Source organism: Cetorhinus maximus, chromosome 1 (assembly GCF_964194155.1).
Source record: "Cetorhinus maximus chromosome 1, sCetMax3.hap1.1, whole genome shotgun sequence".
NCBI lineage: Eukaryota > Metazoa > Chordata > Chondrichthyes > Lamniformes > Cetorhinidae > Cetorhinus > Cetorhinus maximus.
The window spans coordinates 74,105,087-74,127,506 of record NC_135879.1 but is presented as its reverse complement, the minus strand read 5'-3'; the positions used below and the strand labels follow the sequence as shown (position 1 = coordinate 74,127,506).

General features: G+C 42.5%; 1 protein-coding gene across 1 annotated transcript in view; it reads right to left on the bottom strand.

Annotated features, from left to right (window-relative positions):
• The window catches only part of LOC144682725 (annexin A10-like), an 84,424-nt gene that overhangs the window by 23,685 nt on the left and 38,319 nt on the right, over nt 1-22,420 (bottom strand). The window contains exons 3-5 of the mRNA XM_078545803.1: nt 16,623-16,736; nt 9,351-9,441; nt 7,470-7,549 (exon numbers count right to left, since the gene is read on the bottom strand). Of these exons, the coding sequence (XP_078401929.1) occupies nt 7,470-7,549; nt 9,351-9,441; nt 16,623-16,736 (285 nt within the window). The remainder of the gene's footprint in view (nt 1-7,469; nt 7,550-9,350; nt 9,442-16,622; nt 16,737-22,420) is intronic.

The following is a 22,420-nucleotide window of genomic DNA, read 5'->3' as shown; positions in this document are numbered from 1 at the left end:
TTTTACTTAAATTTTTGGCAATTTCAGTTTTTGTTTTAGTTTTGCCTCCATAAGAAAATAGAAAACAGACATGCAGCTTTGGAGATGTTTTTCCCTCTGAGGGTGCCTTTAAAAAATTGCTGTAGGGCTACATCTTTTTGCTCACTGTTTTCTCATGTTAAAGTGCCGCTTAAATTCTCTCTTTCACATGATAGGTGGCAGTCGGGCCTTGAGCATTGTATTGATGTGAATCACTTTAATTTCCAAAGGTAATTACCAGTAAGTAATTGCTCAATACAAAGGGATGATCACAATGTTGTAAATGGGCTTAAACATAGACTAATCTAATACTGAGGAGCATCCCAATTACAATGAAGCAACTGTAAAAATGCTTGTGAATGAAGATGGCGAGACCCTCAGACTCTTTCCCCCGGCTTTTGTCCCACTCAGATTCAGGAGTTTCTGTGTGCAAATGTTCACATTTTTCAGCAGAAGATTTGCAGAAATCCCACAAAAATAGTATATGTGCACTTTGTGCCATTTTTATGGGTATGCGTGGTTTTCCATTGCAGTAATGGCCTTAGTGGAAATTCACACCCTTTATTTTTAATCTGACACTTAATATACAAAACATTAAATAGTATTGTAGTTTTGCCTGCTCTGGAAACCAACGCATATAGCATCTGAGGGAAGATGCTTTTGTTAGGTGTAGGAAGTCATGTCAACACTAACTAAAGTTCACAGTTCCACTGACAGCAAACTTGTTTTGAAGGAACTATGCCCCCAGAATTTTTTTCTCCTCCTCCAAGCTGAGCCTGCTCAATCTATCTTACAGAAAATAGAGGCAGAAGTCTCACTTTGGCACTGATTCATGCCATTACAAACAAATCAATATGGTCACATTTTGACCAGTTTGGAGTTTTCAATTTGATTGAGCACTGATCCATTGCTCACACATACAAACAGTAATAGTGTGAGTCAGTAGTTCCTGATGATATAGCATGTTACTAATCTTGCCTGAAATGACCTAGAGTCACCTTACACACACAAATAATAGGCCAAGACCCTGACCTGCAGCCAAAAAGATGTGAAGTGAATGCCATAACAGATAAATTCCCAGGGGGCTGAGAGAGCTAAACATTTGATATTTATTTTGCTGAGCACTGCAATGACATTCAAAAGCAAAGGCGAGTAAGACATTTTTCCCCTTTACATCTGGTGACCAGTATTGATTCTGCTCTAGGACAGCCATGACCAATTCTCACATATTATTGGCAGCAAACCTTGCTCAGCAACCATAAAAAAGATCATTCAATAAATCAGGTAGCCTCTCACCACTCAAACTGTAATATTTATTGGTGAAGCTTTAAGAGCATAATTATACTAATTCACATATTATTATGAAGTGCAGACTTTGTTGACCACTAAAAATATTTAGTTTTTCAGAATAAATAATATTTGAAAATGGTTGAATAAAGTGTCATAATTTTGAAATAAAGATTTCATTGTTTAAAATGCTGTTTGAACATTTTGTTGACAAATTATAGATAAGCCATGTGATCTTTAGTTCTGGACAATGTATCAGGTGATTGGGCAGAGTCTTGTGATTTTGCAATGGAGCGGCTTATTTCTTCTTCCTTTCGCAATGCTTACTTAACTATTTAGTGAGCTGTTACAAAGGGAGAGGAGTCTGAAAGTATATTGCTTTGATGCACACTACATTGAACCACTGAATGATAAGAAGTTCAGTCAAGATTTGAATGTATGACTAATGCAACCTTGCAGAACAAATTTTCTAATATCCTATCCCAGCAATTATGGCCAGATTGTTTTCCTTTGTGACTGTGCAAAATATATTGGGGTTGCAATCACGATCGTTACACTGCAATGTAACTGCTGAACTCACAAAAGTTTGTGGGATAAAAGGGGTGGCAAAATGATCAACAGGGGCCTGACAGATGCCATCACCTTAATGGGTGGACATTTCCTTTTTTTTTCTGATTTCTCTGAGGGTTTCTAAGCCTCCATAAATGAAAGCCCAGAGGAAAAATGCTTGTGTTTGTTAAGGTCTTGTTAAAGGCCAATTTTGGGAAGGTCAGGCACAGTTACGCAGTACTGAATGATCTTTGAACAATCAACATTAATGGCAGGCTACAGCTGCAGTGAGTCAGTGAAGACTAATAAAAGTATCACGATAAAATTAGGTACATCATGACAAGATTATGTATTGTGCGGAAGATTTGTTTGTCCAGGAGCATGACTACGGTAGCCATTGACAGGTTACTTTCTGTGAGAGAGAAGCAATGGACAGGCTAGGAGAAGAGAAGGCATAGATAATGTACAACTTACATCAAGTCTTCAGCATCGCAGATGCCAGTCTTCAGCCAATTTGATTCACTCCACGTGATATCAAGAAATGGCTAAAGGCGCTCAATACTGCAAAGGACCCTGACAATATTCTGGCAATAGCACTGAAGACTTGAGCTCCTGAATTTACCATGTCCCTTGCCAAGTTGTTCCAGTACAGCTAGAACACCGGCATCCACCCGGCAATGTGGAAAATTGCCCAGATATGTCCTGTACACAAAAAGCAGGACAAATCCAGCCCGGCCAATTATCACCCATCAGTTCACTCTCGATCATCAGTAAAGTGATGGAAGGGGTCATCAACAGTTCTATTAAGTGGCACTTGTTTAGCAATAACCTGCTCACTGATGCTCAGTTTGAGTTCCACCAGGGCCACTCATCTCCTGACCTCATATGGACAAAAGAGCTGAACTCCAGAGGTGAGGTAAGTGTGACTGCTCTTGACATCAAGGCAGCATTTCACTGGGTATAGCATCAAGGAGCCCTAGCGAAACTAGAGTCAATGGGAATCAGGGGGAAAACTCTCTGGTAGTTGGAGTCATACCTAGCACAGAGGAAGATGGTTGTGTTTGTTGAAGGTCAATCATCTCAGTCCCAAGACATCACAGCAGGAGTTCCTCGGGGTAGTGTCCTCGGCCCAACCATCTTCAACTGCTTCATCAGTGACCTTCCTTCCATCATAAGTTCAGAAGTGGAATGTTCGTTGACGATTGCACAATGTTCAGCACCATTTGCAACTCCTCAGATACTGAAGCAGTCCATGTCCAAATGCAGAAAGACCTGGACAATATCCAGGCTTGGGCTAACAAGTGACAAGTAACATTCACACCACACAAATGCCAGGCAATGACCATCTCCAACAAGAGAGAGTCTAACCATCTCCCCTTTACATTCAATGGCATTACCATCACTGAATCCCCCACTATCAACATCCTGGGGGGTTGCCATTGACCAGAAGCTGAACTGGACTAGCCACATAAATACTTTGGCTATAAGAGCAGGTCAGAAGAAAGAAATCCTGCCTTCCCAAAGCCTGCCCAACATCTACAAGTCACAAGTCAGGAGTGTGATGGAATACTGTCCACTTGCCTGGATGAGTGCAGCTCTAACAACACTCAAAAAGCTTGACAGCATCCAGGACAAAGCAGCCCGCTTTACTGGCACCTCATCCACAAACATTCCCTCTCTCCACCACTGACGCACAGTGGCAGCAGTGTGTACCATCTACAAGATGCACTGTAGGAACTCACCAAGGCTCCTTAGACAGCACCTTCCAAACTCACGACCATTACCATTAGAAGCACAAGGGCAGCAGACACATGGGGCAGAATTTTGCCCTTGATGGGCAGGCAGGCCTCACTGACTTGGCGGCAGGCGGGTAGCCGATCACCGCCACCAAAATGGGCTCCGCCACCATTTTAAGTGGGCGGGCCACCTGATGGGAAGCGCTATGCGCTTCCTGTGCGGGCAGAGGGGGATTCCCCAACTGCCAGAGTGTGCTCCTTCGCGCATGTATGTGAAAGAGCGCATATCTCCCTGAGACTAAGTGCTGCCTCAGGGAAAGCGCTGAAAGTTTTTGAAAGTTTAAAAATAGAAAAATAAAAAAATCATTAACATGTCCCCCTCATGTGACAATGTCACACGAGATGGGACATGATAATAAATATCACAGAAACTTTATTAAAGTTTTTAAAAACCGACATGAAACCTCATCCCGCTGGTGGATGGGGTTTCATGTTTTTTCAGAAGCCCACTGGGGCTCCTGGCCCGCCCACCAGCCTTAAGGTTGGACGGGCAGGGCCTTTAATTATTTTAATTATCCTGTCAATGGCCCCAATTGGCCATTGACAGGTCGGCGGGCGGACAGCTGATTTCGCTGTCCCCTCGCCTTCCTGAATATTTAAATGGGGCGGGATGACGTCGGGGGTTCCCCGTGATGTCCTCCCGCGTCATTTTCCCGTCGGTGAGTGGACCCTGCCCCCTGCTCGCCGACGGAAAATTTCTGCCCATGGAAACACCACCACCACCTGGAAGTTCTCCTCCAAGTCACACACCATCCTGACTTGGAAATATATTGCCGTTCCTTCACTGTCGCTGGGTCAAAATCCTGGAACTCCCTCCCTAACAGCACTGTGGGTGTACCCACACCACATGGAATGCAGCGGATCAAGAAGGCAGCTCACCGCCACCTTCTCTAGGGCAATTAGGGATGGGCAGTAAATACTGGCCTAGCCAGCGACACCCACATCTCATGAATAAATAAGAAAGAAACCTCACCCTTTTAAGATAATTAGCCAAAGAATGAAAGGGGTGATGAGGAGAAATTGTTCTATGCAGCAGGTTGTTATGACCTGGAATGCACTGCCTGAAAGGGTGGTCGATACAGATTCAATAACTTTCAAAAGGGAATTGGATAAATACTTGAAATGGAAAAAATTGCAAGGCCATGGGGAAATAACATGGCAATAATTGGATAGCTCTTTCAAACAGCTGGTTTGGTAACAAGGGGATGAATGGCCTCTTTCTTTGCTGTACCATTCTATGATTCTATTATAAGCTCTCAGTTGAATTCTAGACAGCTAAGAGCTGGCGTTAGTTCCATTGAGGCCTTTTAATACCTAATGAAGAAGACAATTGATTACCTTTAGCAGAAGCTTTGCTGGCTCCATCAGGAACTGAAGAAATAAAAATACCTTTACCATTCTGCCTTCAAAGCAGCATGGAACCCCTCCGATATTTCGACATTCAATTGTGGCAGACACCAACGATATAACATTGGAGGCGACAGGAGCAAACCTGACCATACAGTTGACCCTGTGTCACAGATCAACAATTGGGTCTCCATTATTGCATCTGGGTGGCTGAGAATTCCCTTCTGCCAGCCTTCTGCTGGCTTGAAGAGCAAGGCCTCCAGAATTTTGGCCCCCAATTGTTTTCTCTAAGGGACTGCAAGTTTTGATTTTTGGCATTCTGTATTTTCATTAGCAGTTTGTGATTCCTGAAGAAAAACAGCCCACTTTTTTGTAAACAGCGGTATTTTGGCCCTTTTGCCTTAAAATAGCAGATGAGAGGCTAGATTTTCTGCTCTCAGTCTGGGGTGGGCATTGGTCAGAGGGGAGCCAGCAGAATAGCCCTTTGCCCACCATCACTTGGGGGATTTGCCATCAGGAGTAATAACAAACCCTTGAATACGTCTGCCCAATGATGTATGGTGTATTCAAAGGGGCCAGGAATAATGCATCAAATTTCATTACAATCATAGCAATGCTGAATGTAAGTATCAGCAGCATGTTCCTAACATCTATGGCAGAGGGAGGCAACTGAAGAAGTAAACGGTCCCTTAAAGGAATGCACTCCATTGCGCCCGAGACCTGCAAGTTATTTTTCTCCTGTTTGCAGGCTTTACAGTGCAGACAGGAATCCTGCTGGTCATGTGCCACAAATGTGTTGTTTAGGTTGAAGCTGACAAAGATCGCTGGGGTGAACAGCAGAAAGGTTGCGCAGGTACGAAGCCCTCCATGCCTACTCCATGCTAGCTTTCTGTCAAAGTGGAAAATCTAGCTTGAGGAGTAGATAAATGACATATTTTTTATCAATGTGACTTTTATGAAAATGAAATATATTAAATATATTTTAAAATTGCAATTCTTTCCTCCAGAAGCCCTAGGAACATCTACAATGAAATGACTGATCAACTGCTGTCGTGAAAGCCACTTTTGACAAAGCACTCAGGCTAGAGAGTCAGTTATCACCCTCTTAACATAGCAGAATGCTGCATATATCAGAAATAACTTATTATCCATCAAATGTGTATTTCCATTTAAAGAGCCTAAGACACAAGTCAGTATGAATGCTTTTGCTTAGTTGGGCATCTGAAACACATGGACTCTATCGCCATATTTAAGAGTCTCCAAATAAAGCTGAGTAATCCACATAGCTAGACTTTCTGTTTACTTAATATGAAACATGCAGTGCAGAATTTTACTAGCCCCCAGTTGGTAGGCTAGGAGGCAGGTCGGGGGGGGGCGGGGGGGGGGGGGGGTGGTAGGTTGGCGGGGGAGGGTGGGTGTGGTGGGGAGATGTTGGGGACGGTATTGGTGGTGGGCTTTTCAAATATCAGGGAGCTGCATCAGGAGAGTTCCTGGACACAGTCTTGCTGCTGGGCCATCTTACCAGCGGCAGGACTGGAGGAGGCCAGCTCTCTCGGTGGCGGCACCAAGGCTGCAGAGCTGCCGGCCCTCTGATTGGGCTGACAGCATACATTGCCAGCCCGCCATCCTTAATTGGAAGATTAAGATTTGGAAGATTGTCTCTGCAGTCCTGCTGCCTGCCTGTGCATGAGACCTGAAAATGACCCTGATATTGGGACCTACTCCTTCCAATTAAATCCCTCCACAATCTCTCTCCATAGGGACACACCTCATTTACCTATCCTACCATAGAGACTGTACCTTGGCATGGTTGAAAGAATTGACCCTGAGAGCTATGCTGGCAGGAGTCTAAATCCTGGTAGAACCACCCTAACCAGACAGGTTGAAAGGGAGAAGCCAGACTAAAGTCCAATCCTCCGGGCAGGAAGTTGTGAGCCAGGCTAGTGACCTGTCATGTTAAAATCCCTTTCATACAATCCAGCAGCGAGATGACTGTTACAAACATTTAGGAAAACGATTTGAGCAATCTTATACGCCTCAACCTTAAGCTGCTTGGAACTTTCCTGTCATTGCAAAAGGACAAGAAAGGCCAAAATTCTCATCACCCTTTCTCAGCATCTCCCAAAAGAACCACGCGCAGCAGAATCTGGTATCCGTTAGGATCTCCAGGTACTGATATGGATTAACAATTAAGAAAGATGCCCTTGAATCTTGCAATCAAAACTTTCAAGTAGGAAGTAAAGAAAATCACTTCCACTGTACATCATTTTACAGAAGTCAGAGAGCTTTTTAGTCAGGTTTCATTTTCTAATGGAAAGATAAATTTAAGTTATTTTCACATTTTTGGGCCAGCATGAGAAATCATCAAAGTTACTACTTGAGCATTATAGACAATGCTTTTCCTATCAGGACACAACATTTATTTCACAAAACAGAAAACATATGATACAATATAAATAAGTTGCAAAATACCTGTGCAAGTATCATTAGGGCATCCCTGAAGTGCCCAGATGTTTCTGAATCAATATCCTCTTGAAGTGGTGCACCAAATTCTAAAAGCAAAACAAAAAATGTGCACATTATATTGTTAGCCATGTGAAATATTCAGTTTTACAAATTATACAGTGGATAAGATACTGTACTGGTTATGGTACTAGGTTGGTAGCCCAGAGGTCATGAGTTTAAACCCCAGTATGGTTATTTGTGAATTTGATAAATTTGTTTGTGAGCTAATACCAGAAAGTAACAAATCCTCATAAAAACTCAATTAATTCATTTGCCTTATTCGTTTTGAAGTACAAATGGCTTGAGTCCCAGTGTTAGAGTAACTTTTAATTTCCACTGAAGTGGCTGCAGTGTGCTCAGATGTGATGGCCATAGCATTCAATAATAAGGAAAAAAATGGATGGATCTATGAGCAATGACCCAGGCATCATACGAGGACATGGCCTGGGTATTTTCAGCCAAGCTGATCCTCCAAGGTCTTTCTCACTAACATCTGAGGACTGGTGCTACTCATGCAACAGCCTGAATCATAGCAACATCAATTTGCATTTAAATAGCATCTTTAAGGTAATAAAATATCCCAAGGTGTTTATCATATCTATCAATAACCAACTCAATGCTCCATCATTATCCCGGGGTACATCCTGTTCCATACAGGCAATGTAGTAATATACGTTGGTGCTGTATGCCATGAAATCTCATGAGTTCAAGTCAATAGTCAAAGAGATCAGTCATCACAGCACCAGGACATCACTACAGGAGTTTGTCAGAAAACCATTGCCAGCTCCTTTATCAGTGAGCGTCTGCCAATCATTTGGTAAGGAGTATGCTGTTTGCTGCTGATTCTACAATGTTCAGCTTCATTCACAACTCCTCCCATATTGAAACAGCCTAGACATCATCCAGCTTTGGGTTGACAAGTAATAGGTAACATCTGTGCTACACAAGTGCTAGGTAATACCACCAGCAAGAGAAAAAAAAATTCTCCATATACTCCAGCAGACCATGGCCACTGAGTCCCTAACATCAATATACTGAGGGTAGCATCACTTTCCACCCTTGTCATTGCAATTTGTGAAGTTCAATAATGCCTTAGTGAGGAAACCTTTAAGTGGTCTCTGCAAGGTGACCAAGTACAAAATTGTAATGTAGATGTCTAACTGGATCAGCCATTTCAGCACTTTGGCTAGATAACTAGGCCATAATCTGGGTACTCTTTGGCAAGTGGTATGCCTTCTGGGCCCACAATTCTCTTCACCAAGGCTTAAGTCAAGTTTATGATGGAACTTTTATCAATTGACTGGATGGCTACAGCCAGAAAAAATTCAAAAAACTAGATACCATCCAGGAGAAAGTTTAATTTTGGCTGGACTCAGTACCCATCCCCTCCATCACCAGTGCACTATGCTGTGGTATGTATGATCTATAGAATTTTCTGCAACAACTTATCAAACTTACTTCAAGAACATCTTTCTATCCTGCAACCTGCTACTTACTACATAGAGGGGCAAGAGCATCAATTTCATGGGAACATTATCGCCTCCAAAATCCCTTCCAAGAAGTTGACCTGACTTGGACATATATGGCCATTTCTTCATTGTTGCTAATTCAAAATCCTGGAATTCACTATCTAACAACATTGTGAGAGTGCCATCACAATAAGGACTGCAATTGTTCAAGCAGAAGGCCCACCACCACCTTTTAAGGCAACTGAGGAGGCCTGGCCAGCGTCATCCACATCCAAGATCAAATAAAACAAAATAGCATGGATCTTGAAGGGCTTAGTTTCTGCAAAACCAAACTGAGAGGCATTTTACTATTTGAATGTATTTGTAAAAATTGTATTACGCATCATGTAGACTTCATTGATCGCGTAGATCTCACTGTTTGTTCTTGAGGCAAGAATCTCAATTAAACAGTTTTCATCTGTGCCTGCACCCTTCATTTAAAAGAACAAATTAAAACATTCACAAAAACGATTTTAATAAACTCAAATTGATTAATCAGGTATTGAAACAAATGCGATTTATGGAAGGAAGGATGAACATACTATTAAATATTATAATTTGTACTAATGATGGTAAAGAAATGATTGTATTTTGCATCTTAATACTAACATTAGGCTCAAATGCAATGGATTAAGAGGGGCATAATATTGCAAATAATACTTTCAATAGGGGCATGCCATGTTTTGATTTTTTTCATATTGTTTCCTGTTTGAGTCAAGAGAAAGATATTAATCATTTCTACCAGGGAGGATGTTTGAGCAGATATATGAGCTGGTATAGAGACCTACAACCTCAGTTTTTTAATGCACTGGTTCAAATCTATGGGCAGAATTTTCTCTTCGGCAGCTGATGCGTAAAACGACGCATGGTGATGTTGGGTGTCCCAACGTCACTGTGCGTCATTCAGGTCTTCCTTTTGGCAGGCACGTGCCGGAGGCGCCGAACTGTCAAAGGCCTGTTAAGGCCATTAATATGCCAATCAAACTAATTCTCAATGCTGTTCTCAATATGAGTATTCTCAATATGAAATTAATCTCCCTGAGAGGCAGCTCTGTGCCTCAGGGAGACTTCTGTGCTCTTTTGTGCGCATGCGCACAAAAGAGCACAGGTCCTGACTCTCCCTCCTCCCCCTGCCTGCACAGGTAGCGCTGAGTGCTACTGGGTGTGGGTCACACTGGGTGGGCCTTAATTGGCCCACCCACGTTAAATGGCGGCGCGCAGCTGATCGCGGGCGGCTCCGCGCCTGCCCGCGCCCGCTCCCGCTCCCGACCGGCCCACCCAACAGGCAGAAGATTCTGCCCAATGGCTTCAAAGCCATATGAGCTGTCAGTTTCGGTGTTATAATAATGCATGAAACATGTTAACCTTGTTTGTGGTTTAATTATTGATTAATATTATTCTGTGTAGCATAATTTCCATTTCCAGTTCCATACTAGAGTTTACCCAATCCTCCTGAAGTGGCACAGTTGTAAAATCAGTTGCTACACAGACAGCAGTTGAAGAAGAATGTGCTTGTCCTTCTCAGGCCACCAGGAACAAACATTCACTCGCTCCACCATCAACAAACAGTGGCAGCAGTGGCTACTATCTACAAGATGCACTGCAGCAACTCACCAAGGCTCCTTAGGCAGCACCTTCTAAACCCTAGAAGGGCAAGGGCAGCAGATACATGGGAACGCCGCTGCCTGGAAGTTACCCTCCAAACCAATCATCATCCTGACTTAGAAATACATTGCCGTTCCTTCACTGTCGCTTGGTCAAAATCTTGGAACTCCCTCACTAACAGCACTGTGGGTGTACCTACACCACAGGGGCTGCAGCTGTTCAAGAAGGCAGCTCACCACCACCTTCTCAAGGGCAACTAGGGATGGGCAATAAATGCTGGCCTAGCCAGCGACGCCCACATCTCGTAAATGAACAAAAAAAAGGAATGGGCAATAAATGTGTCCTTGACATCATCGGTTACATCCTGAGGACAGAATTAAGTCTAGCTATTGTACTACAATACCACCACTTTCATCTTGATGCAAAATGGTTTTCAGATCACGTCAATTAGAAAGTGTTTGTGAGTCTAAAGATTCAGGGTGATGTGACTCCTAAGTGTACTTAAGCAAAGCAATGTGAGATCACCTCCATTAGGTAATCCTCATCCTTGGGGCATTGCACCTATAGCCCATAGAAAATTACATTTCAGAAATGTTTAGGTGCTGTAATAATTAAAAATTAACCAACCAGAGAGTGAGGCACTGCACATGCCCAAAGCTCTCCTTTCAACGAGTAAGATATGCGGGGCAGCAGAATAGTAATTCATGTCCAAGATATACAGATCTCCAAGCTGCCCAAGAACTAAATCTTAATGTAGTATCCATAGTCTAACATTGCCAATAAAGAGATATTAGGCATTGAGATAAATGAGGGCCTGCCAGGCATAGTGAATATTGGAAATTCAAGTGGGTTGGAGTGCAGACCCATAAATGAACCTGCATAATTTTCCTATATTGAAATAAATGGGCAAAAATCAGGCAGGTTCCTTTACACACGTACCATCTAATTTTCAAAAATTTACAACAGTGACAACACTTCAACAATACTTCATTGGTTGTAAAACACTTCGGGACCGCCTCAGATAGTGGAAAACACTATAGGAATGCAAGTTTTTCTTTATTTAGGTGATTCAGTATATCAGGGCGCAGACCCAAGAAAATCTCTCCTATTACATCCCAGGTATATCTTATATTGATAGAGCACTGCCATTTTACAGGGGAGTTTTCAGGCAGGTTGAGTTTCAATATATAACCTCCACCGGGTCGAGTTTGTCCTGTGCCAGGTGCTGTATCTGCAGCACAGGAAGTTTGACAATGCAATTTTTATTATTCTAGTGTGTTAACATTATTAAGACTAACTCATTTATCAGAATACAGGATTGGCAAAACAATCTTATTAATGCAACAACATCTGCATAATTCTCCATTTCCCTGTTGCCAAATCTAACAAATTACTTTGGATGATGTTGCCATTTTAAGATACAAATATTGTCTTAAGATGGCCTCAGACAATCAATGGCAATCAACAAGTTGCGAAGATGATAATGAGAAGAAGACTGTTTAAACTGAATGTGACCTTGAACCTAATGGAATTTAAAAAAAATGTTTTCAAATTTTTTCCCCTACCAATTAGATTTTTTTTGACATCATCTTGAAAATTTAATTAGTGGCATTGAATTAAATTCACCGGGGCTGTCTGTCAAATTAGAATTTATTGCAGCATTGAGTCATGGAGCCAGGCTGAGATATCAACTCTGCAACATAGCACAACAACTAATAATGTGAAATAGCTTATCAAATCACCGTTCAGCTGCTGTACAGGGCTAGAATGCATGGTTACTTGCTTTTCCAAAAGCGATAACTAATCATACATTTTCAATCCATACAGCACAGCAGATGGGCTCTGATTTTCTGCTGTAACTTAACATCCTGCAAGGGTACATTCTATTCCCTGATTAAGAGAACAGGCAACTGATTTGTAGCTGGCTGCTTGCTAGAAAATGCACAAGGGTGACCTAAGTCCTCCTGTGGTGAAGTATCTGTGCTCTGCTAAACAATTAACAACCATTGAAGTGTTAAGGTTATGTATTCATATAAGATATATTTTTTAAAATCTGAGATCCCATTCTGGTTAGTGTGGCAGGGCAGCAATCACATTCGACCATTGTGTGAAGGTACTGACTATGTAAACTTTCATGGATCCTGAAATTGTCATAAATAAGGGTGGGTACATATATCAGAATGAGCACATCTTGATTACCCCTTTGGAAGGTATGTAAAATGTGTGCTAACAGCTACTTTGGAAGGAGATAAATTTAAAATCGCAAGATCAATGGAGATTTGCTCCCATTATAAGAGGGGTGATTTTATGGTGACTACATGGAATATTCCAGGCCGTGGTCATTGCCTGGAACATCCTGTGGGCCTCACTTAAATCATTCCATTTACCTCTATGTGGGAATCCTACTGGTGTCCAGACTACCTGTGACAGAGGCAGCAGGAGCAAAGGGAAATCCTGAGCATGAAGACATCTTGACTCCTTCTAAATGTAAGGCCATCCATGAGGCAAATGGAAATTTTGTCTGCCCCAACACGCAGTGAAGATTTCCTGTATATTACCTTCAGGGCAGAGACCTGACATTTTCTGATCCTACCCCACACCCTTTCTGTCCTCTCCCACTCCTTTTATACTCTTTTGAGTTATCAACAGTCACAGATTGCAACTCTTTGAGTACAATCACAGTTCTTGGTTTTCCGGGAGTGGGACATGAACCCACAACCCTCTGATTCAAAGGCGAGGGTGCTATGGACTGAGCCACAGCTGACACCGCAAAAAAATTTGCTGTTTGGACTGGAACTCTTTCGAGTTATCAACAGTCACAGATTGCAACTCATTCGAGTACAATCACAGTTCTTGGTTTCCGGGAGTGGGACATGAACCCACAACCCTCTGATTCAAAGGCGAGGGTGCTATGAACTGAGCCACAGCTGACACCTCTCCCACTCCTTTTATGCTGCACTCTGTGGAAAATTTGGGGCAATTGAATTCTAACTTATTAACTGGCAGCTGAAAGAGGTATCTAATTTCAAGTGAGCTGGTTGACAGCATGTGATTATAGACACATGGTGGCCTGGTGTATCTAGTTGCCTTTTAACTTAGGTTGTTCCTATATAAAAGTGAGAAGAGGTGTCAGCTGTGGCTCAGTTCATAGCACCCTCACCTTTGAATCAGAGGGTTGTGGGTTCATGTCCCACTCCTGGAAAACCAAGAACTGTGATTGTACTCAAAGAGTTGCAATCTGTGACTGTTGATAACTCAAAAGAGTATAGAAGTGAAATGTGGGCTAATAGCATATCACACAAGTTAAAATACTATCAGTTCTTCCTTATAAGAGGTAATTTTTGGACCATACCTCTAGCCACAGCCATTGGGACCACATAACTATCACAGACAGAATGTACCTGCTCTGTTTCTGCCCATAATCAGTATGTTTTGTATGGAAAGAGGTGTGTCTTTTCTTACCTCTGGAGTGTGTATTCCAATTAAAAATTTCAGCAGCAAGCTCTTGTGAGTTTTTTTTAAAAAAGGTTATTTACTCACACACTTACCTTGAATTAACATAATGTCACACATTCGGTCTCATGCATAAGCACATACACACACCATGCCACCACCCTCCTCCTCACAAAGATTGGTTACAGATAAGGATAGCACAATTTTACAGATTACAGTTAATTCTGCCTCTGATTTACGATTTCCCGTCTCCAACCAGCAGGTCTGTGGTGTCTTGAATGGATTCCAAGATTTAAAGTTGAAGTGAAGGTCTTGTAAAGAGAAGGGCTCACAGCAGTTGCGACCTATGTTGTAGTTGAATATCTAGGAGGTTTATTTTCAGGTGAACTTTGAAACTGGAACAGGCTAAGCACATTGGCTACTTGATGACTTGTAGCTAGTTTTAGAGTCTGGTTATCCGGCTGGCTGATAGTTCTGAGGGATCTGTTTAGTCCCGGGGTAATAAGGGTGCAGTCCTTGAAACCAGCTTTGATCACATGACCACTGGGTTAACATATCTGAGGCCCATCCCATCCAGCCTGGAAGGAGGAGGCCATTGATTTACAATGGGAAGTTGATAGCGGCCATTGAGTTTCAATCTTCCCTTTTGCCTAGTTTGAAACATGGAGGCACGCAATCTGGAAACTCCATAGTTTTTTGTGTGGCCCCTCCTTAAACAATGAGATGTGTGAATTCTACAAATCGCTGTGAAGTACACCTGCATCCATGTTTAATTAGGTATTTGCCAGAGACTTGATACTATCTGCAGTCCAAATGCCAAAAGTCAATTGATTTGCGGCAGCCACCTCAACAGCCTGTTTGTGTCCAATTTTTAAAAAGTATGACATGGCTTTACTACTCATGACATGACAAAAATTTGGGCTTTCATATACCAACAATTTAAATTAATAGTTGGTGATCAAGTGTGGCAGCACCTGAATTTCTGATATACACTGACAGCAGGCAAAGCTCCCTGTTGGGAGTGCAAAGTTGGAAAATTACCCTATGGGCAGAATCTTCGGGTTGGCATGCGGGGGTGGGCCCTGCTCGCCGATGCATAAGATGACACAGGGTGATGTTGGGCGTGTGTCCCGACGTCACCGGTAATCATTCTGATCCTCAATTTGGCGGGCGCGTAGTGGACTCCGCTGCGCACCCGCTGAACTGTCAAAGGCCTACTAAGGCCATTTAAAAACTAATTAACCTTAAGGTTGGTGGGCAGGCGAAGAGCCCAGGAGGCCTTTGCATTTATCATGAAACCTCATCCACGGGCGGGATGAGGTTTCATGAGGGGTTTATAAATTAAATAAATTTTTAAATTAAAGTTAATTGACTTGTCCCAGCTCATGTGACACTGTCACATGAGGGGACATGTCTTAAACACTTTTTTTCTCTTTATTAAAATTTTTAAAAATCACACTGCGCGAAAGAGTGCAGGCCATGACTCAGCCTACTCCCCTCACCCACACAGGGAGTGCACAGTGCTTCCGGGTGTGCGTCACACTGGGTGGGCCTTAATTGGCCCGCCCACGCAAAATGGCAGTGCCCAGGTGATCACGGGCGGTGATCGGCTGTGCGTTTGCCCACACCTGCTCCCGCCCAACTCCCCAGATGGGGAGAAAATTCTTCCCTATGTTGCAGAGTGTAAAGAACATAAGTAGGTATCTCTGTCACCCCTTCTCATTCAAACTTCATTCAACTTTGGATGACGTCTCCTAGTTAGATAAGTCTATGTTTGATATAAATATTCATTGGTGTGATAAGTTCAATAACTTGAAATCTTTACCGTTTCACGCAGGCCATGAGCTCTCAGGATTCAACTCTTGGGTCCCTTCGGAGAAGCGCACATTTGAATCCCAGCTTTGATTGCTAGGTGAGCTTGCCTGCATTCATTTTGATTAGTTTTGGTCACTAGGTTACTTTATTTACTAAATGAGGTACTTCAGTTGTGGCTGAGCACGGTTATGAAGGAAGACAGCAAGCCCATTAAGGATTATTGTTTGGTTCTAGAGGCTCTAAAGTTAAGGGGTTTATGAAGTCAAATCTCAACCCTAAAATCCAAGGCTGGATCCCTAGACCTCTTTTGTCTAACATGGAAATGTATAATTTTCCAGTACTCCCACCTCCCCACCACACAGCCACACACTGTCAGATCTATCAGGCCTCAAAACAGTATGCAAATTTAGGAGTGGAATAATTGCCTGGGTGAGTACAAAACTTTTAATCAACAAATGCAATAGGAAAATACCAAAAGGATATAAATGCTTTTAATATTGGAAAAGTTTTAATTGCAAATGTAAACATTGTCATTAAAAAGCAAAGACAGTTCTGTTATTCTATATGATCTTGTTACTAGCCTGCCTTCTAACTGAGAGATCCAATGAACGAACAATTAGACAACCCATTCCACCATAAATATGGTGCTAAATAAATTATTTATTTTTAAGACATCATAAAACAACAATCTTTTCATGTTTTCATTTCATGAAAATGTAACAGAGCGTTTATACTGTACCTTCATGGCATGTCTCAGTTCATGAGCGTCAAAGAAGGCTGGTGGATACATCAAACCTACCATTACTTCTTTGAAATGGTCAGACAATTTCTCCTTAAGCTCGGTGACCAAATCCTGTATTTGAAAGGAGATATGTTCATTCAGGAGCAACATGCAATTACAGCTTAATCTGTCAATAACCTGCTGCCAATTCTTGGTTAGTGAAAGAACCTGTCTGCTAAAGTATTTTATAATGTGTGTTCAAGAAAAATCCAGCAAACTTTAAATTGCACTTTGAAATTAATAAATGTAATACAAATATTATGCTAATAAGACTAATATTAATACAATATTATGCTGAAAAAATTGCAGAGATTTAACAATTTTGCCATGTACGCTGATGACATCCAGCTCTACTTTACCACCATCTCTCTTGACACTTTACTGTCTCTAAGTTGTTTGATATCCAGCACTGGATGCACTGAAATTTCCTCCAGTTAAATATTGGGAAAACCAAAACCATTGTTTTCGGTCCCAGTCTTAACTCTATTCGCTAGCCGTCAACCTTATCCCTTTCTCCGGCAACTATCTGAAGCTGAATCAGGCATATTTGAACCCAACATGGACTTTTGACCACATATCTGTGCTATCACTAAGACCACCTGTTTCCACCTCAATAATTCACTTGCGTTGCCATACTGCAGGGCTATGGGCCAAGCGCTGGAAAATGGGATTGGCGTAGTCAGATCTTTGTTGACCGGTGCGGACACGATGGGCCAAATGGCATCCTTCTGTGCTGTAGACGTCTATGAGTCTATGTGTCTAACATTGCCTGGCTCTGTTCCTGCCTCAGCTCATTTGACACTGAAACCCTCATCCATGCCTTTGTTACCTCTGGACTTGACTATTCCTGTCAGTTCTACCCTCTGCAAACTTGAAGTCATCCAAAGCTCTCTGCCTATGTCCTAACTTACACCAAGTCCCATTTGTCCATCACCCTCTGTTTGGTGACCTACACTGGCTCCAGGTTAAGCAAAGCCTCGATTTTAAAATTCTCATCCTTATTTTCAAATCCCTCCATGGGCTCACCCCTTACTATCTCCTCTAGCCCCTCCAAGTTACCTGCGCTCCTCTAATTCTGGTGTCTTCAACAGCCCCAATTTTAATTAAACCAGCAACGGCAGCCATATCTTTAACTGTCAAGGCCCTAAACTCCGGATTTCCCTCCCTAAACCTCTCCACCTCTCTTTTCGCCTTTAAATGCTTCTTAAAACCTATACCTTTGACCAAGCTTTCAGTCCATTGCTACAACACACTATGTAGCTTGATGTCAATGTTTGCTCTTGTGAAGCACTTGGGATGTTTTATTATATTAAAAGGTACTATCTAAAGTTGTTGTTATAAATACAAAATTGTTATTGTAATTCCAGTTTTATGCTGCTTTTATCTTGGAGTATTGATTCAATAAGTAAACAATAATGATGGCATGATGACATCAAAATATGAAAAGCAAAGCTGCCCGATTAGTACTGAATTTTGTACAAGCCAGATGACCTCCGAAAAGTTCTACTTTGTACCTGGAACTGGGTGCCTAATAGCAGCTGGAAAAGCACTTTCTAAACATGTATTTTGCTTCATTAGACAAATTCTGATGGTACATATACTGATATTATTGAAGGAGTTTACCCATCAGCTTTTCTCAATTGGCTGAAATAGACTTGAGTCTAAGACTGACAAATGGTGCCCCAATTTAACATGTATTTGGAGCTTTGCCTCTTCCCACTCCATAGTGATGGAAGTGGGCAGTGTAATCAGTGTTGCATTAGGAGGTGCTTTATAAAGACTGTATTAGCTACAGCAAAACAGTTGGTCCCCATCAGATCAGATTACAGCAACATCTGATGCACTCCATTATTTGACACATGATGAAAAGTGTACCAGATAATATGACGGCACCTTCCAGAAATCTACAAAACTGCCCTAGGAACAGCAAATTATAATCAACTCTACTCTTTCCCATTTCTCCGTGCTCCACAATTTGTCATTTCTCCACACATTGAAAGGTCAGAATATGGAATGTAAGCTCGCTACCACTTTGCTGATATATCTTTAATGAAGGTTACAAAAAAAACTTAAGATCAATGTGAGCTGCAATTTATTTAAATTGATGAATATTTGATAACATGACTTAATACAGCATTACCCTCGACAGATGAAATAAGTGCTAGAATTTTAATTTTTGCTTTATATTTCCTTTAGTTAGCTGGGCTCAGTTTAGCAGTCTCACCTCTGAAGGTTGTGCATTAAATTGTATTACCAATGTCTGAGCTGATAACAAGTGCTGGTCCTGTCTGCAACACTCTTGTCACATGAAAGAATGAAAAAAAATTGCTGATCAGTACAGCAGTGGAGTAGAAGGGAGGTGCTGCACTATTGGAAGAGCTGCATTTTGGATGAGATGAGGCTTTGGCTATCTGATCTAATTGTTCAGATAGATGAAAACTATTCCACGACATTGTCTAAAGCAAAATCTGGAGGTCTTTTGGTATCCTGGCTAACATTACTCCTTCAGCTAATATAAAAGAAAAGGAACTTTGCTGGTGGGGAATGGCAGCTGTCTTTGTTTATATAAGAATAATATAAATCTAGTCTCAGTAATGGTGACCATGAAACTATCATTGATTGTTGTAAAGACCCATCTAGTTCACTAATGTCCTTTAGGGAAGGAAACCTGCCATCCTTACCCAGTCTGGCCTACATGTGACTCCAGACCCACAGCAATGTGGTTGACTCTTAACTGCCTTCTGAAATGTTCAGTTCAAGGGCAATTAGGGATGGGCAATAAATGCTGGCCTTGCCAGTGATGCCCACATCCCATGAAAGAATAAAGAAGAAAATAATAACTGTGATTCAAAAATTATTTATTATGTGAAGTGTTTTGAGGAATTTTGTATAAATTAATGCATATTATCTTTTATATGTATAAAAAAAGTTGCCTCAATGTTCCATAGGTATTGCAATACCAGTTGGTGTTGAGTTAACATTGCATGACATAATATTACATGACAGGACCACCTCAAGAAAAATGTCAAACTCATCTTTGAAATCCATAAGAATAAGTTAAATTAGAAGTATTGGTAAGAAAATCAGGTATCTAATCTTCGGTTCCTGTAGGCAACAACTTGACGCCCAGAGGCTGGGGGCTTTTCACACTTGTGTTAGATCTTAGAATTCCTTCTCCTTACACATAGTCTCATCTCCTTTATACATGCTTCTCCCTTTTTAATGTAAATTCCATTGTTCCAATATGGGTTTGCAACTTTACTTTTCTCATAATATAAATCTTTCATAGCATTCATATTATCAGTAACCTTTGGGAAAAAATAAACACATGGTTTGGCCTAGCTTCTTATGGCTTGCCATCAGTTTGAACTTAAAACTAACCAAATTTATCTAAAAATGCAAATGTTCCTCACACCTCACATTCCAAAACTTCAGCCATATTTACGTATTTAGCATTTCAAACCTAGCTTCCCTTTTGATAACTCAAAAGCTTTAGACCAGCTACCTCCAGTTCAATTATATACACCACACACACACAACACGGGAAACTAATCCAAACCCCACTATTAACCTAACTTTACAAAAAATCACAATAACATTATGAAAATTATTATACTTTCACGATATTGAGTCACGAATCATCAGCTGCCCTGTAATTCAGTGACAAATCACCAGCTGCCCTCACACTGAGTCACTAATCACCTGCTGCCCTCACATTGAGTCACTAATAACCAGCTGCCCGCTCACCGAGTCACTAATCACCAGCTGCCCTCTGGTTGAGTCACTAATCACCAGCTGCCCTCTCACTGAGTCACTAATCACCAGCTGCCCTCGCACTGAGTCACTAATCACCAGCTGCCCTCACATCGAGTCACTGATCACCAGCTGCCCTTTCACTGAGTCACTAATCACCAGCTGCCCTCTCACTGAGTCACTAATCACCGGCTGCCCTTTCACTGAGTCACTAATCAGCAGCTGCCCTCTCACTGAGTCACTAATCACCAGCTGCCCTCACACTGAGTCACTAATCACCAGCTGCCCTCTCACTGAGTCACTAATCACCAGCTGCCCTCTCACTGAGTCACTAATCACCAGCTGCCCTCTCACTGAGTCACTAATCACCAGCTGCCCTCGCACTGAGTCACTAATCACCAGCTGCCCTCGCACTGAGTCACTGATCACCAGCTGCCCTCTGATTGAGTCACTAATCACCAGCTGCACTCTCACCGAGTCACTAATCAGCAGCTGCCCTCTCACTGAGTCACTAATCACCAGCTGCCCTCTCACTGAGTCACTAATTACCAGCTGCCCTCTCATCAAGTCACTAATCACCAGCTGCCCTCTCACTGAGTCACTAATCACCAGCTGCCCTCGCACTGTCACTGATCACCAGCTGCCCTCTGATTGAGTCACTAATCACCAGCTGCACTCTCACCGAGTCACTAATCAGCAGCTGCCCTCTCACTGAGTCACTAATCACCAGCTGCCCTTTCACTGAGTCACTAATTACCAGCTGCCGTCTCATCAAGTCACTAATCACCAGCTGCCCTTTCATTGAGTCACTAATCACCAGCTGCCCTCTCACTGAGTCATTAATTACCAGCTGCCCTTTCATTGAGTCACTAATCACCAGCTGCCCTCTCACTGAGTTACTAAGCACCAGCTGCCCTCTCACTGAGTTACTAATCACCAGCTGCCCTTTCATTGAGTCACTAATCACCAGCTGCCCTCTCACTGAGTCACTAATCACCAGCTGCCCTTTCATTGAGTCACTAATCACCAGCTGCCCTCTCACTGAGTCATTAATTACCAGCTGCCCTTTCATTGAGTCACTAATCACCAGCTGCCCTCTCACTGAGTTACTAATCACCAGCTGCCCTCTCACTGAGTCACTAATCACTAGCTGCCCTCTCACTGAGTCACTAATCAACAGCTGCCCTCTCACTGAGTCACTAATCACCAGCTGCCCTCTCACTGAGTCATTAATCACCAGCTGCCCTCTGATTGAGTCACTAATCAGCAGCTGATCCCTGATTTAGTCACTAATCACTAGCTGCCATCTCACTGAGTCACTAATCATCAGCTGCCCTCACATCGAGTCACTAAACACCAGCTGCCCTCTCACTCAGTCACTAATCACCAGCTGCCCTCTCACTGAGTCACTAATCACTAGCTGCCCTCTCACTGAGTCACTAATCAACAGCTGCCCTCTCACTGAGTCACTAATCACCAGCTGCCCTCGCACTGAGTCACTGATCACCAGCTGCCCTCTGATTGAGTCACTAATCACCAAATGCCCTCACACTGAGTCACTAATCAGCAGCTGCCCTCTCACTGAGTCACTAATCAGCAGCTGCCCTCTCACTGAGTCACTAATCACCAGCTGCCCTCACACTGAGTCACTAATCACCAGCTGCCCTCTCACTGTGTCACTAATCACCAGCTGCCCTCTCACTCAGTCACTAATCACCAGCTGCCCCCTCACTGAGTTACTAATCACCAGCTGCACTCTCACCGAGTCACTAATCACCAGCTGCCCTCTCACTGAGTCACTAATCACCAGCTGCCCTCTCACTGAGTCACTGATCACCAGCTGCCCTCTCATCAAGTCACTTATCACCAGCTGCCGTCTCATCAAGTCACTAATCACCAGCTGCCCTTTAACTGAGTCACTAATCACCAGCGCCCTTTCACTCAGTCACTAATCACCAGCTGCCCTCTCATCAAGTTACTAATCACCAGCTGCCCTCTCATCA